Source organism: Musa acuminata, chromosome BXJ1-11, assembly GCF_036884655.1.
Source record: "Musa acuminata AAA Group cultivar baxijiao chromosome BXJ1-11, Cavendish_Baxijiao_AAA, whole genome shotgun sequence".
NCBI classification, from domain to species: Eukaryota; Viridiplantae; Streptophyta; class Magnoliopsida; order Zingiberales; family Musaceae; genus Musa; species Musa acuminata.
Window position 1 is genome coordinate 890,675 of NC_088337.1, and position 17,368 is coordinate 908,042.

The 17,368-nt window shown below is 39.3% G+C and overlaps 3 protein-coding genes across 4 annotated transcripts; all 3 read left to right on the top strand.

Annotated features, from left to right (window-relative positions):
* Positions 1-484: 484 nt before the first annotated feature.
* Positions 485-2,886, top strand: LOC103970111 (thaumatin-like protein 1). 2 transcript variants are annotated; one of them, XM_065088849.1, is made up of 5 exons: positions 485-611; positions 963-1,157; positions 1,227-1,938; positions 2,163-2,228; positions 2,338-2,886. In XM_065088849.1, exons 2-5 carry the CDS (start codon positions 1,100-1,102, stop codon positions 2,507-2,509), a joined length of 1,008 nt encoding a protein of 335 aa, XP_064944921.1. In that variant the 5' UTR covers positions 485-611; positions 963-1,099; the 3' UTR covers positions 2,510-2,886. The 2 variants fall into 2 exon arrangements, with proteins under 2 accessions (XP_064944921.1, XP_064944922.1); XM_065088850.1 differs by lacking the exons at positions 485-611; positions 2,163-2,228 and having other exon boundaries at positions 664-1,157.
* Positions 2,887-4,965: 2,079 nt separating this feature from the next.
* LOC135596744 (serine carboxypeptidase-like 7) lies at positions 4,966-13,750 on the top strand. Its single transcript, XM_065088854.1, has 14 exons — positions 4,966-5,276; positions 5,798-5,943; positions 6,550-6,629; positions 6,721-6,843; positions 6,928-7,030; positions 11,177-11,214; positions 11,898-11,999; positions 12,133-12,213; positions 12,322-12,474; positions 12,572-12,643; positions 12,736-12,857; positions 12,925-13,038; positions 13,140-13,185; positions 13,272-13,750. The coding sequence occupies exons 1-14, from the start codon at positions 5,101-5,103 to the stop codon at positions 13,353-13,355; spliced, it is 1,440 nt and encodes a 479-aa protein (XP_064944926.1). The 5' UTR covers positions 4,966-5,100; the 3' UTR covers positions 13,356-13,750.
* Positions 13,751-15,223: 1,473 nt separating this feature from the next.
* Positions 15,224-16,715, top strand: LOC103970113 (thiosulfate sulfurtransferase 18). Its single transcript, XM_009383759.3, has 6 exons — positions 15,224-15,305; positions 15,395-15,472; positions 15,557-15,633; positions 15,762-15,832; positions 16,244-16,297; positions 16,486-16,715. The coding sequence occupies exons 1-6, from the start codon at positions 15,289-15,291 to the stop codon at positions 16,555-16,557; spliced, it is 369 nt and encodes a 122-aa protein (XP_009382034.2). The 5' UTR covers positions 15,224-15,288; the 3' UTR covers positions 16,558-16,715.
* The last annotated feature ends 653 nt before the right edge of the window (positions 16,716-17,368 follow it).

Genomic DNA, 17,368 nt, shown 5'->3' on the forward strand with positions numbered 1-17,368 from the left:
AGTTTTTATCTTATAATTGAATCCAAACAAGGCTTGTTCACGGTTAACAAGAATGTTCATGACTGTGTAGTAGGCACAAACAGGCGACAGTGTGTGAAGAACATGGAGGTGTCAATACTCAAGTGGTTTCTCCTTTTATGGTTAAGAGTCTTAGATATCATGCAATGCTAAATGTGTATTACAACTCAAGTGGTTTCTCCTTTTATGGTTAGAGTCTTAGATATCATGCAATGCTAAATGTGTATTACAACTCAAGTGGTTTCTCCTTTTATGGTTAGTCTTAGATATCATGCAATGCTAAATGTGTATTACAACTACCCAAGGCATGTGATGAATTCTGGACTACATATTGTCTTCACAAAACTTCAGCTAATGTTGCTTTCCTCATCTTTTTCTAAAGTTGGGCAGTTTTATTCTTTTGTCACAGTATTTGATTGAACAAACCTCTCAGTGGGTCTCGGTTATAGTTGATATTCCCTGTACTTGATCACAAGCAGTTGGAATCTTACAGCTTCTTGTAGGTGTCAGTGGCCTGGGAACCTTAATGATCTACAGGAACAATAACTGGATTCTCCAAGGGATCAAATAGATATTGAGTCATCCATCAAATGGTTTGTAGCCCAGATCATGAAATCCTTAGAACTCACATGCTGAATTCTAGTTTTCTTGAGTTGGACTACTTAAATCTAGTGTTTACTGCAATGAAGAGTCATATCATTGCTTGATTGGATCATCTAATCCAAATTAAAAGGTGGTGTGCCCCTACCTTTCCCATATAAAAATAATTCATGTTTCCATGCATTATAATCATACATGCCAAAGAACTCTCACCAAAACTTCCCTGCCATCCACATGGCGCAGGAGAATCTTGAACTTTTGTTTACTATTTTTCATATCATTATTGGTCAATTTTTTAGTCGTATCATATACAGCTCCTCCTTTGAGTCTCTCAATCCTTGCAGTTCTGGGAACTCACTTCTTGGGTCTCCGAATCCTTGTGGCTCACAGCGGCACATAACCCCATCGCCTACCGTCTCCCTCGCAGAGCTCGAAGTAGAGCTGCCGACATCAGCAGGGGAATAGCGAGCGGCTCTCGAGTATGGCTGGATTCATGGCTAGTTTGTCTGCGAATCTTTTGGTCTTCTTTCTTGTTCAAGGTATGGTGAAGTGTTTTCCTGCGTTTGCCTGTGTTTTATGATTTAGTAGGTGAAGTGTTTGGTTTTCAGGGTGGTCGGCGGCTAAATTCACGTTAACCAACAACTGCGACTACACGGTGTGGCCGGGCGTGCTATCGAACGCCGGAGATGCTTCGCTTTCGACGACGGGATTCGCTCTGGAGACAGGGCAGTCGAAGAGCCTCGACGCGCCCGCCGGGTGGTCGGGCCGTCTCTGGGCCCGCACCCTCTGCGCCACCGACTCCTCCGGCAGGTTCAGCTGCGGGACCGGGGACTGCGGGCCCGGCAAGGTGGAGTGCTCCGGCGGCGGCGCCACACCGCCGGTCACGCTGGCGGAGTTCACCCTGGGAGGTGGCGGCGGCGGAGGCGGGATGGACTACTACGACGTGAGCCTGGTGGACGGCTACAACTTGCCGATGCTGGTGGTGGCGCAGGGGGGGTCTGGCGGCGGTTGCGGCTCGACCGGGTGCGTAGCGGACCTCAACGGGGTGTGCCCGTCGGACCTGGAGGTGGTGGCGACGCGGTCGAGCAGCCGGGGGAGCGAGGTCGTGGCGTGCATGAGCGCGTGCGAGGCCTTCGGGTCGCCGCAGTACTGCTGCAGCGGCGCCTACGGCAATCCCAACACGTGCAAGCCCTCGTCCTACTCGCAGTTCTTTAAGAACGCCTGCCCCAAGGCCTACAGCTACGCCTTCGACGACGCCACCTCCACGTTCACCTGCGCCGACGCCGACTACCTCATCACCTTCTGCCCCAGCACCGCCAGGTAAATAGTCAAACGGATGGAGACCGAACCAAGTTGAATGCTTTACCATTACAGAGCTCAAATTTAAGTCCATCTGCATTTGGACAAGCCATTTTAGCTGGACAAGGGCGTCGATAGACGAGTGGCAACCCATGGAATATTGTCCTCGCCTCCTCCGTCTTAGTTTTAAGCTTGATGTAAGACTGATCACCTCCTCTTCATGCCATGTCTTTACCTTCTTTTAGCTGTGAGACAGCAGCAAATGGAGGGAGATATGAAGAGACGTCACACATACAACGCGCCTTGCTTTGGTTGCTTCCCCATACTTTATACAACCGCCATCACTCCATTATTCGCCTCGTGTTATCGTAAAGCCCATGCAATTGTATGATGTTTGTTTTCGTGTACTTTTTGGTGCAGTCAGAAATCCTCGAGCCAGAATCCGGAGTCGTCGGCCGGCGCCGGGCTACCGTCAAGCGACGGCGATGGCGGCGCAATGGAGTTCGTTGGCGGCGACGAGTTCCGCGGCGCCTCGCCGACCGTGGCGATACGCGTTTCGCTCGCAATTCTTGTCACGTCGTGGCTACTCTGAGCCTGCATGAGCTTCCAGGAACGGGCGGCAGTGAGGCAGACGGAGGAGGAGGAGGAGGAACGCACTAATTCTCCGCAAGCAGGCCCATCTAATTTTGTCGTTGGCGATCGACCGAGAATATTCTGCTGGTGGGGGATTGAGATATGAGAGGGGTGTGACAAGGAAGGGGAAGAGCGTCACCTGATCTGGTGCTTATTGCTGTAAGGCTGGTATTTGTTATCCTCTTCGTTTGTGCAGAGCGGCGTCGCTCTCGGGGATGCAAACGCGAGAGGTGGTGAAGAAAAGGAGGAGAATGTCGGTGAAATGTCTCATCGATTATTGTAATTTATGGGTTTGTATCGGAGCCGTTTGCGTTCAACCTCTTTTTCTTGTCTCCATAGATTGGCTCGCGAGTCACTGATGAGTCCAACACTCTTACTGGTGTTCGATGATGAAATTGTGGATACCGCAAAGGTCCGTACGACAGAACCTCAACTTGGAACAGTCACTGCTTCACCTCTCATGCTAAGACCAAATCGTAACGATAAGAGATCTATTCACTTCGTTCTATCATCCATTATTACTACTAAAGTCTAGGTTATTATTACTAAAGATTATTATTACTTCTTGAGATCAGGATCTATGAGGAGGTAAATGCTCCATCAAGATGATGCTTTTAAGACCACTCTCTCACATTGCAAGTATCACCTAAAGAATATTAGTGGGAGCATATCCTATAATGCCACACCCCACGTCTATTATATTTTTTTCTAAAAAAATGTAATCATAAATAGTACTTTAAGAAGGGTGTTAAAGTTGAAGTGTTTGGTCCGACCCCCGATGAGCAACATCATCCATGCAGTTGGATATCGGATGGGAGCCTATGTCATGTCGGGTTAAGTTTTGGCCTTGTCTCCTAAGGTCGGTCTTCTTCCTTGGCAAGCGATTTACTTCTTCATCATCGAATTCCTGCATTCAGGTTAAGATCGGGAAGAGAGATTTTTTGACTTAATCCCTCCGAAGGCTAAGTCGGTATTGAGCGGAGTTTTTTTTTTGGAAAGAATGAATATCTTTTACCTGATGTCGGTTTGGGATTTTTATACCTATGAGCTAGGGTCGATCGTATGTGATATGATGATGGCGGTCGACTCCTCGGGCGGTCGACTTGTACTTTTATGGGAGTGTTGATCGACCTACATGGAAAGCATCGCATGGCGTCATTCCGAGCTTGTACCATATAGTGTTGTCTCGTGCGACTTCGAACGATGCGAGAAGGGGCAGTTGTCCCCTAAGTTTGAGATGGCATATCTTACACGATGTTCCATCTCAATCTCAAGGCTCCATATCTACGTTGATGTGTTTGCTGAGTATGGCTACGAGAGTGATTATGCTCTCTCAAACGGGTCATATCGTAAAAGAGTAAATCTTTTATTTTTTTTTTCGCACCGTAATCGATTTAGGTCTTAAAAAAATTTAAAAAAAGAAGAAAAAAAAAAGGAAGGAATAGAGGAAAGAAACCGAAGAAGAAAGGAAAACAATGAGAGATGGAGAGAGGAAAGTGGAGAAGATTTTTTATTCTTAAGTTTTCTTACTAATTAGATTACTAAATATGATCATTAATTAACTAATTTTAGCCTTCTAACTTAATATATATTTTTTAATGATATTAAACCTTAATTGACAATAGTTTGTTGTTAAAAAATTACAAGGCATAGTGTGTAGGAAGCTGCAAATTTGCTTACTAAAAAAAAAAGAAATACAGAAAAATGGTCATATGGTGTATCTATTTATGTTTTTATGTGTGATTAGTAAATTATATTTGGCAAGAAGCATAATAGCAGTGTAACACTGTGCTTTACCAACATTAAGCACAACAGTGAAAGGAATTGAAGTACCCTATACTCAATCATATATTTTATTGTTTGCACCAAAATTAAGAAAAGACAAAATTCCTGAGTAGACCATGTCAACAGACAAATGAATGGGCTTAATTTTGTTTCTTTCATCCATCACCTAGGAAATATTACCACATATTAAATAGTAATTTTATTTTTTTTTTCTCTTAGGAAACTAAGAAAAACACCTCATGCTTTGTTTCCCAATCTACATGTTCAATATGGATTTACTAATTGTGAAGGAAAATTTTATTTGGATATCCACTGCTTTGTTTCCCTATGAGTTGCCTCCTCTTCTCACTCTACCTTACCTTGGTCCTCACAGCTATCACCTCTTTCTTACATTTGGTCTCCTCTATTATGGGATATATATATATATATATATATATGTATATATAGTACTTACATCTTATGTGAGATTGGTAACAAGAAACTAGCGTTATAATAGAGGACAATGCAAAAAGACAAAACGATTCCATTACTCTTCTCTGTCGTCTTCCATCATCTTTGAGATCCTTTGGTAAGATTGTCAACCTGTGCCACACCTGGCTTGCTCTCGTTCTAACCCTACATGTTATCCACTGTGTGTTCCGTAGTCGCCTCCCCACCACAAAACATGCTACTATCTCCATCCTGACTTGTGCTTCTCGTTCCAACCCTTCGACAGTTTGCGAGATAGGAGGAGACTCTCTCTCAAGAATTTGCGAGGGAGGAAGCATGGCAGCAGCAGCTACAGAAACTATCAACAAGGGAGCGAAAGAGGTTGTGTGGAGCGTTTCTCATCTTTTCCTGCTGCTGTTATTCCTGTCGCCGTGGCCTCTTGTTTCATCTCTCGACGTAATTACCCATCTTCCTGGATTTGATGGGCCCCTGCCGTTCTATCTGGAAACCGGGTGAGTTCGTCTTTCTCCCTCGATTGGATTTGTGTGAACTGCTTACGTGCTCATCAACAAGGTCCTTGAACATTTCATACACATACTCATATTAGGTGTCTGGTTCTTGAACTCATTAAATGTCAGCCAAGAAGAGTTAGAAGTTAAACTTTCGTTTCTTTTTGTTGTTGAATGACAACATGGAATCGAAGAAGCGAACAAGAGGGAAAAGATGATAGTCCATAAGCGAGGTTGGAGAATGAGAGATGATCCCGACCACTTGCTAAGTGCAACTAGATGGCACAAACAGCGAGAGAAGCACTGTAAGCTAACAGTGGCGGGTCCAAATTACTCCGACTGTCCACAGCACTTCACACCGACACGAATCTAACCACAGTAAAATGAATACTCTAGTTATCATTCCCAGAATGATGGCAACTAATCAAGCATATTCATGATGAAGAAATATTAACCTATAAAAAAAATGAAAACCATGTTATCTTTACATTTTTCTTTTCTTCCACTTGATTGATGCTTCTCAGCTACGTGAATGTGGATGAAGCCAATGATGTGCAGCTTTTCTACTACTTCATAAAGTCAGAGAGGGAGCCTAAGGATGATCCTCTACTATTGTGGCTAACTGGAGGCCCGGGGTGTTCAGGTCTCTCTGCATTAATTTACGAGATGGGTAATTTTTCTTAGACCAATTTATTTAGATGGTTTTTGCTATATAATTCAACGCTGGTTTTAAATACTTGAATCTTCATTGTCATTGTGAATGATGTGGGAAGGGTTTTGGAGGCAAAATGATCATTGGGATGGCAGCATTACATTTTGGGTAAAGATAAAATAAGGCAAAGTTAGAATAGTCAATATACACTACATTTCACACGCTGTTATATGTGTGATATGTTAACAGTGTGTGTTAGCAGTATTAGTATCTTGACATTACGTACAAGTTGTTTCTATAGATGTAACATATGTTTGTTACTTTTTCGAATATGATAATTGATGCTGTCGAGATTTCTCCGATTACTGTTAAAAATCCTCTCCTTATCTATATAAATAGAGAGTATCATATCAAATACAAATATTTTTCTTTATTTCATTCTTATTCTCAACGGTCTCGTATTGGGTCATCTAATTTTCATGTATAATAGATAGATACTGCATCGTGTACACGAGCTACAGTCTCAGATCAATTTCACACAACGTACAATCGGAAAACATCTTCAGAGCGTTTGTTGATTTCTGACAAAGAACAGCCTCGGCATTGACCTTTTGTTACATGCAGGTCCTCTAGAATTTGATGTAGACAGCTACACCGAAGGCCTTCTTCCCTCTTTGTTGTACAAGCCAACTAGCTGGACAAAGGTTTCAATTTTCCACTAATACACTAAAATGTTTTGTTTTGTTTTGTTTTGTTTTGTTGTCTTGCTCTGAGTGAGTTCGGATGGGTCTTCAGGTGTCTAGCATCATATTTCTTGATTCCCCAGTGGGCACTGGGTTCTCTTATACAACCTGCAAGCAAGCTCTCAAAACTAGTGACATAAAATCATCTGTAGATGTCCATACATTTCTTAGAAAGGTATATATATATTTTATTTGGAACATTTTTCTGCACTATAATCAGCAACTAAAAGAAAATATGGTCAACTAAAACTTTTTGCAGTGGTACGTTGATCACCCATCGTTCATTGCAAATCCTCTTTACATCGCTGGAGATTCGTATTCTGGTTTCACTGTGCCGGTTGTTGCCCAGTACATCGCAGATGGTAATATATTTTGGTTCAGAATAATCTACGTTTATTTGCAGATTACTTCATCCTATTAGCTAGTCTGGTGTTCCATATGTTTATGCTTTCACCAAGAGAAAATGAGATGACTGATTATGACTTCAGGTGTCACGATAATTCATTTTGAAATGGTTGAAAAATCTAGAAGATTTTTTGTTAGTTTGACAAGTCTCATAGTCCCACGTTAGGAAGTTTGGTATCTCTTGTTTAAACTATAAATAAGGGTCTAGACTTTGAAGTCAAAAGCACCACAAGTGGCATCATAAGAAAAACCTAAGTGTTTGCTTTGGGTTTAAGTTCATACTCAGTTAAATAGTTTGGGCTTATAGTTGAGGTTTTTCTTGTTTAGTATTTTCGGGTGTTTTATGGTCTAGGAACATCTTCCTAAGGCATTTGTAATAATCTCTTTTATAGTAGTCTTTCGTCCGTGGATGTAGGTCAAGGTTAATTGATCGAACCATGTAAATATGGTGTTCTTGTCGCTTTTATTCTTTCCGCTTTATTGTCTTTGTCGGGTTGTCAAAATTACCCTTTGGTAAATTTTCTAGGGCTAGCTCTAACAAACTGGTATCAGAGCCTGGTTTCGAGATCTTTGGGCAACGATGACAATAACAAAGATTGTTCTCGAGAAATTCGACATAAATGTCAACTTCGACATGTTGCAACTTAAGATGGAGGTTATTCTGGTTCAAGACGGAGTTGATTTGGCATTACAAGGAGCTGAGAACATTCCAGATGATACATCAAAGGAAGAAATTACGTGTATGGATAAGAAGGCCCGATCCAGCATTATTTTAAATCTCTAGGTTTTACGGGAGGTAGCTACGGAGACTACGGCTAAGAGCATGTGGGACAAGCTTAAAGCCTTGTATATGAAGAGGACAGTAGAGAATCGTCTCTACTTAAAGCAGAGTTTGTATATGCTTCGGATGACTGAAGGTACATCTATACTCTCACATCTTGATAAGTTTGATTTCTTGGTTATGGATTTGGAGAATATAGATGCAAAAATTGATGATGAGGATAAAGCCCTATTACTTTTGTGTTCTCTTCCCCAATCTTTTAAGCATTTCCATGATACTATGATTTATGGAAAAGAAACAATTTCGTATCAGGAAATTAAATCTGCACTAAAATCTAAGGAGCAGATAGACAGAGATATCACTGGGGAAAGTAGAGAGAATCAGGAAGGTCTGGTTGTTAGGGGGAGAACAGATAAAAGTGAATTTGATAGTAGTAGATCTAAATCTAGATCTAAATCCAGACATAGAAATTTGGAGTGCATATATTATCATAAAATAGGGCATATTAAATCTGATTGCTTTAAATTGAAAAATAAATTAAAGCAAAAGAAAAATTTTGTTGAGAAAACTATTGAATCCGCTAAAGCTAGCGTAGCAACTGATGAGAATGTTGGAAATATTTTCTTTGCTATTGATGATAGGACGAGGTCTAAAAATGAATGGATTTTAGATTCTGGTTGTTCTTATCACATGTGTCCTAGTAGAGATTTGTTTTCCACATATGAATCTTTTAATAGTGGAATTATTTTGATGGGCAATAATGCAGCATGTGATGTTATTGGTAGAGGAATAATCCGAATTAAAATGCATGATGGTATTGTAAGGACGCTCACTAATGTTAGACATGTTCCTGATTTTAAAAAAAATCTCATCTCTTTAGGCACCCTAAAGGCCCTTGGGTGTAAATACACAGCTGAAAGTGGAGTTATGAAAGTTTCTAGAAATGCTCTTGTTGTTACGAAAGCTTGTAGGTCTGGTAGCTTATATATTATGCAGGGAACTACTATCACAAGCTCAGTTGCAGTCTCGTCATCATCATTGTCTAATTCCGACATCACCAAATTATGGCATATGCGTTTTGGTCATATGAGCGAAAAATGTTTGAGTATATTGAGCAAAAGGGGTCTACTTTGCGAACAGAGTACTGGGCCATTGGATTTTTGTAAACACTGCATTTTTGGGAAGCAGAAAAGAGTCGGCTTCAATTCTCCGGCAGTTCACAAAACAAAAGGTACTCTTGACTATATTCATTCAGACCTTTGGGATCCAGCTCATGTTCAATCTAAGGGTGGTGCCAGGTATATGTTGACTTTCATTGATGATTATTCCAGGAAAATTTGGGTTTATTTTTTGAAGCATAAAAATGATGTTTTTCTAATATTTAAACAATGGAAGGCCTTGATTGAGAAACAAATAGGTAAACAGATTAAGTGGCTTCGAACAGATAATTGCATGGAATTTTGTGAAGGTGACTTTGATGAATTCTACAAAAATGAAAGAATCGTTCGGCATCGCACTATTAAGATGACGCCTCAACAAAATGGTGTGGTCGAACGTATGAACAGAACACTTTTGGAAAGAGCAAGGTGTATAATCTCAAATGCAGGGTTGACAAAGGACTTTTGTGCAGAGGCGATTAATATGGCCTGTTACGTTGTCAACCGTGCTCCTTCTGCAGCACTTAACTTTAAAACTCCAGAGGAAGTTTGGTCAGGTACTCCTGCTGATTACTCTGATTTAAAAATTTTTGGGTGTCCAGCATACATGCATATAAATGAAGGAAATTTAGAGCCTCAAGCTAAAAAATGCATTTTCCTTGGGTATGCTTCTGGGGTGAAAGGATACAGATTATGGTGTTCTGATCCCAAATCCCCAAAATTTGTAATCAGTAGAGATGTTACTTTTGATGAATTATCTATGTTATCTTCTAAAGAGGAATCTACTAGTTGTACAAATGATAGTGCACAGAAGCGGGTGGAGCTTGAGATTGGTAGGTCTGATTATTTTCAGTCGAACTCTTCTACTCAAAGAATGCCAGTAGATGGTCCCGAGTCTACTGATGCGGATGATCCAGAGGAAGAGCAATATTCCATAGCCAAGGATAGACCACGGAGAGATATTCGACCACCACAAAGATATGCAAATTTGGTTACATATGCTTTGTTTGTTGCAGAAGAAGTAAGTGAAGTTGATCAGCCTACTTCCTACTCAGATGCAGTTTCTTGTGATAATTCCGCTAAGTGGTTGATTGCGATGAATGAAGAAATTGAATCTCTCCATCGGAATAGAACTTGAGATCTTGTGAAGCCGCCTTCGGGTAAGAAAATTGTTGGATGCAAATGGGATATCATTGTTGAGAGAAAGGTTCTTGTTCAGAAAATTCATACGAAGGACAATCCAGCTGATATGCTTACGAAGCCTCTTCCAGTTTACAAGTTCAAGCAGTGCTTGGACTTAGTTGGTGTTCATTGTTGGTGATTGCCCGTTGGGGCTTTTATAAAGAAGGTGGAGAAAGTTTTGTTGGGACATACCAATGTGGAGATTTGTTAGTTTGGCAAGTCTCATAGTCTCACATCAAGAAAATCAAGTTTGGTATCTCCTGTTTAAACTATAAATAAGGGTCTAGGCTTTGAAGTCAAAAGCACCACAAGTGGCACCATAAGAAAAACATAAGTGTTTGTTTTGAGTTTAAGTTAAATAGTTTGGACTTATAGTTGAGATTTTTCTTATTTAGTATTTTCGGGTGTTTTATGGCCTAGCAACATCTTCCTAAGGCATTTGTAATAGTCTCTTTTATAGTAGTGATTTGCTCCTCTTTCGTCGTGGATGTAGGTCAAGGTTAATTGACTGAACCATATAAATATGATGTTCTTGTCGCTTTTATTCTTTCCGCTTTATTATCTTTGTCGGGTTGTCAAATTATCCTTTGGTAAATTTTCTGAGACTAGCTCTAACAATTTTCACTAAATGTAAAGTCATAATAACAATTAACCATGTCTCCGTTGAAGTGTCAATAGAGTTAAAAAGTGTTTGGTGTATGGTAAGCTTCCGCATAGGAAGCTTGATTTGCAACTAAAGAACATCACCCGGAGGATCACATACAAAAATATATACATATATGCACATCAGAGATTGTCTTGTTTCTGGGCCAAGAGAAATAGGGGAACACAATTTTTTCATGGATGCTTCAAATATAAATGAAGCTTCTGAAGCCATGAAGAAGATAGAGCTTCCGGGATGGTTAAACATGAGCTCAAGCATTTCCATGTCAAAGTAAAGTTCTTGCCTCGAGATGCCTCTTAACATTCTTCCCATGTTTCAGGAAATGAAGCTGGATATGGGGTGCACTTAAACCTCAAGGTCTGCAATGCTTGCTGGCTAGTTTGTTATTGAGTATTACCATTTAACACACTATTGAATTTTATTTTTTGTTCTTACATGCAACATTACTAGTTCTTATTCTTTGTAATTCAGATGAAGATGTTATTCTTTGTAATTCTAGGTGAATACTCATCATGACAATATCTTAATTATGTTTCCATGCTTTGCTGAATCTATAATATATTTCCTTCATATAATTTTCGTAAGACATGTTAAATAACACTTTATGTTTTTTTTTTTTGCTTTTAATTGATCCTTCCTGGACTTTCAAGTGCAGGGGCATCATCTGTTGAACTTTGCCTTGTTGATGCAAAGAAAATATGGCCTTTAATTATTATGAAATAGTATCCATAAATTATATATATATATATATATATATATATATATATATATATATATTTGGTTATATGTTCTACAAACATTTGGAAGTATTTGAATAATTGTCAGTGTTTTTTCATGCCACCAAAGATCCTGCATTCTTCCTTTGTTAGTTTATGCAAAAACCAAATTTGTATTATCATAGAATTTTGCTATCCTTGGCATAATAAAAAGCCTGTATTATTATTATTATTATTATTATTATTATTATTATTATTATTATTTGCTATATCATGTTATTTACTATATTCCACCTTAATATTACAAAGTGCTTATGGTTTCAGGGATACCTCGTTGGCAACCCTTGTACGGACGCTAACTATGATGGCGATGCAATAGTCGCTTATGCTCATGGGTTTGGCTTCATATCTGACGAACTTTATGAGGTGAGAGACCTTTGACTTCAAATTTTCATTGCCACTCCTTATCAGTGTGTATTATTAATGGATCGTATGTTTCCTTCAAAGAAAAGCTAATGCATTTCAGAAATATAACTTAATTCTGTGTTTTCTTTCTCAGTCAACCAAGAATAGTTGTGGAGGGAGATATCAGAATCCTAGCAATGCAGAGTGTGCAAGGTGGATGGATTCAGTAAAACAGGTGAGGATGCTGCATTTCTTTCAGCAAATTTTTTGGTTAAAATCTCTAGATGGAGAATACTTTTTGTTCTTTTTGATCCAGTAAACAGAGAACATTATGAACATGCAGGATCTCAGTGGGATTAACGCTGCCCAGATTCTGGAGCCTCAGTGCAGCTTCCCTGAAAGCCCGAAGCCCAACATAATCACTGCCGACAGGAGGAGGTTACTCGAAGCACTTTCCGAGCTCCCTACGTCGAACACTAATGATCCTTTGTGTCGGGTAAAATCCATCCATCTTTGCCAAGCCCTGCAAAATTTCATGCAACTGTGTGTTTCCATTCGTGGATGTGTAAACACAATTTTCACTCGAATGCCAGAATTATTGGTATTTACTTTCCCACGCCTGGGCAAACAATGATACTGTTCGACAGGCTCTCGGCATCAGGGAGGTATGTGTCCGATACAAACTCTCCTTTCAGGTCAAGTAACTTTGTGCACTAATGGCTTATGCATATGAATGTTTGATTGTTTTGCCAAACAGGGTTCAGTACAGATTTGGTTGAGGTGCGACATCGGCTTAAACAATTATACATATGATGTCCTAAGTTCTATAAAGTATCATTTGTCTCTGACCAGCCGAGGTTACCGTGCTCTAGTATACAGGTAGAGTTCTTACTGATGTACGTATCATCCTGTGTAAGCCATTTACTTATTTTTAGCTTACATGCAGTGGTGACCATGACTTGACTGTGCCATTTTTGGGGACACAAGCGTGGATAAGGTCTCTCAACTTCTCCATTGTGGATGACTGGCGGCCATGGTCGGTGGAAGGCCAAGTTGCAGGGTTTGCTTTCCTTCTCCGAGTATTGTAGTGTTGTTTCCATTCCATCAACACCTTCGCTGTACTGATTAACATCATCTGTTCCTCGACGCCGGTCTTCCCAGATTCACAAGGTCGTATTCCAATAATCTCACGTTTGCAACCGTCAAAGTAAGTGCTTATGTTTTCATTCGAAGAATCAAACTTGTCGATGGTATTACGATCCACGGTGCTCACTTAGTCGTCTTTTTCGCTAGGGTGGTGGTCATACGGCTCCAGAGTACCAGCCCAAGGAATGCTTTGCGATGGTCCAACGCTGGCTTTCGGGTGCTCCACTGTGACGAACACTTACATGTGTATCCAAATTGTAACCACAACGTGATCCGACTTTTACTTGTAACGAAGGGTTTAAGGAGGTGATACATATCATGGTCGATTGCCAAAGTATTTTACCTCTTCCGAATCCTTCTTATGCATGTTTACGACAGTGGTAACTTCAAATATGAAGACTGAACATTGGTGGTGGAGGAGAATTGCACCATGAAGTCATTAGAACATTGAAAGTTCTTTGCCACTGCTAGGAAATCCTCCTGTGTCCATCTCCAGTTGGTCATCAAATATATTGGTGGAGAGGAGACACCCGACTTCCTCATAAGTCTTGTCCTGTTAATGTTACTGTTACTGTACTGCTGCTGCATGTTAAGACTAATTAATTATCAACATACTCCATTTTATCTGTTGCAGAAAGACTCCAGTCGTAAACGAAGACAGAAGTCGATTCATGGTAACATGTTCGTTTTCGTAGGCGAGAGCTGCGGCTCAACAAGAGCCTCGCTGCTCCCGGCTTCGGGCTGCGGCGGCCCCTCCGCCACCATAGAGCCCTTGGCCACCTCTCTCGGTTGACTCTTCAGAACCTTGCACATGAGATTAATTGAAATAGTTAGAATCAGATGAGATAAAATATAACACTCCCGTGACAAGATTAAGATTGACTTATAAAGATCTACTATTATCAACTTCAGCTTAAATATTTTGATCAATGGTTTAGACCAAACGAAGTTGATATGCTAGTTAGCCCAACAGGCTCGGGTCATGATATTTGGTAAAGATGATCAACAAGAATACATTGATTAAAAAGGAAAAGAAGATTAATAAATCCAAAAGGTGAAAAAAAATATATGATAAATATTGGAGTAAGTATTTCTAATCAATTTCTTCAAAAATTATAACGAGTACTCTGTCATAAAGATCTTGAAATTTGATAGAAAATAATTTTGTTAAGTATGATTTTAAGATTTCAATATTACTGACTATAAAAAAAAAATCAAATAAATGAGAATATATAGAAAGATGTAAAATCTAAAAAAATTAAAAGTATATTTGGAGATACAAACAAGCTAAAAATTTTAATATTTTCAACATGAATTCGAAACTTCTATAATTAAAAATTTTGAATCTGTCATTGATTTTTTTCTCAAAAATCTTTTTTATTATGAACCAAACAAAATCTTATTGTAAAAACCTAAAAGATCAAATAGTAGTAAAAAAAAAATTTATGAAATTTATCTTCAAAATTTAATAATGATATATTATACGTGATTATAATTATTCATCATCATACCAAGAAAATGGAACAGATACTAAAAAATATATTCGAGCGAGAAATAAGACAGACATGGAAGGATCTTATAGGCAAACATGGTTCAATATCTTCCATGGGGGAAGTTGCATCCCATTCTAAGCTTCTTTAGCAGCCATGTAGGGGTCATCTCTGGTCTGTCATCTGCTACTTGACCTTCCTCAATGTTGATCTGATAGCTTCTAATCGAGTTGATCTTTTAAATTAAAATTCGATCAGGTTTGAGGTTAAAGTGATCGGATTATAATATTCAATTTCGAATAATTTAGATTTAGCAAAATAAATTATCCCCTATAATTTACTAAAAGTCAGAATCCCTGAGGCCTTATTTGCAAGCCATATCCCAAAAGAAAACTCTACATCACCAGTACAAAGCATATGCAGCATTAAACCATACCTTTGCCACCATCTGTACGTTTCATTATCATATTACTATTGTGGTTCATGGTGGTGGCAGTTCGACTAGATCAAGGGCTCAGATACTTGTAAGGTGTCCAATGACATCAGTGCTTGGTATCTCAAGAATAAAGAAATTAGCAAACGCCGTGACTTTATAATGCTCAACTTACATTGCATCGTATGGGCGTCCAATCCTCCTCCATTCCTCCTTGCAAAGAACAGGGAAAGATCTCATCATGGAAGTCCAAAAGAGGTACAGTGAAGATGTTGAGCATACAAGTTTGTTTGATGATTTTAGAGTCTTTGTCCTTTCTCTTTTACCCTCCATCTCTCTTTTGGCAGTGCTGTCGACATCGTAACAGTAGATGGCCATGAAACTCGTGGTCTTGTGGCTTCAGGAAATCGCTACTTGGATGTAAGGTGAGCGATGTATTCTTCCTGTAGTTTGAGATGTGGTTGATGAAGAGACTGTTGAGTATGCTGATTGATTGGCAACTGTTGAAGGCTGGAGGAGGACTTCGAGAAAGGACATGCAGAGGGTGCTTTGAATATTCCCTACTACTCATCTGTTACTCCTCAAGGTTACTGACTGTCTTTTGATGCATCTCTTCCTTTCTGGAATCCCATTAGAACCGAATGCATGAGTTTTTGCTTATTGCTATCAAACCGATATCGTCTTCATCTTCCTGTGGTTTGTTTTGGATGTCAGAGAAGGTGAAGAACCCTCGGTTCATCGAGCAAGTCTCGTCGCTCTTTGGAAAAGATGAGGTTTTTATTGTGGTAAGCACTTCGAAACTATTTTCTTGATTGATGTCCAATAAGGCGACTTTGTTCTCCTTTAACCCAGTGATAATTAATTGCTATTACGAACAAGTCGGAATTCGCCGCAATAAAGACTGAAATATCGTAATGTTCCACTTAGATTACTTTTAAGAACCGTGATCATGTTTCATAAACAAGGAGAAAAAGGTTGGATATGAGATTGACTGATTGTTTTCAGACATGTATTACAAGAGCTTCGAATCACATACCAAAAGTAAAAACACATGACAAATGTTTGAAGATTTGATGTCACCACTTGATGCCTTGAAGTGTGCATGAGGCATTCAACATTATCACTTTGCGTTGACTTTGATCTTATGGCGAACAATCTGCCTCACTGAATCTGCTCTGGCTTTGACATTTGTGAAGGGTTGTCGATCGGGAGTGCGAGCAAAACGAGCGACCGTAGATCTCCTCGATGCAGTAAGTCTAAACATTCTTTTCTGACGTCTCATGCAAAACATATGGCAATTTATGTCTGCTCGAATGCAGTAGATATTGCATTTTGATGATGAATGTAGTCTTCAAAGTAGCTGCAACTTTTCTATGATGGGGGCGTAGTGAAATTGCTTCAGATGTGTAATAGATTCTCTACTGGTTTCATTTTGCAGGGTTTTGGAAACGTCAAGTATCTTGCAGGAGGCTACCTTGCATGGCTGAAGAGCACAAATGAAGAAGCATAACATTGTGATTTCACAATCCATGGAGTCTCGTCTTGCTGTGTGGTTGGTGTTGCAATAATAGTGTGATTGATTGTACTACCAGAAACGATGATGCCATTTCTCCAAAGACCTGATGGAGATGCTTATTATATTTCTATATTAAATGCCATTTTCTGGTTTCGCTTTTATTTTCTTCTCCGTTACCGTTACAAGAGATAATATACAGTACGATAGATTCAGTAACTAGAAAATGTCGCACTTTATACAGTAGACAACAAATATCAGTAGCAATCTTTAGTTGAAATAAAATCTTTAGGAGGGATTTATGAGACGACATCAATTCAAATTCTCGGATCGAGAGAGACGAAGAATTCTCACTATTTCTTATATTCGTGGATCAAATATTTCTTTTTTCTTCAAAAATATTTTATGAAACTTTTTGACCCCCGAATTTAGAGTATCCTATTTTCACGTGATTCCATATTTCATGATCAAAAAGTGTAATCAAAGGTATAAGTATTACTTGTATTAGCGGTCCTTATATCTCGTATTAACGATCGAAAGAAGATCGAATGAAAAAAATCTAAAAAGAAGGTAAAGAAAATATGATTTTTAAGGGGAAAAGATAAAAATTGTTGAAGAGTTACTTTTGTATTGAGACTCAGCAAAAAAGTTGAATCAATACTATGAATTATTTTCGGAAATTGCCCTCGATTTATTATATGCTGCAATTTAGTACTTTCTTTATCTCACAAGCTTCTTTGACAAAACAACTCTCCATATATAACAGTGTTATGTCGAGTATATAACGGTCAGCGTCTTTTGTATCACT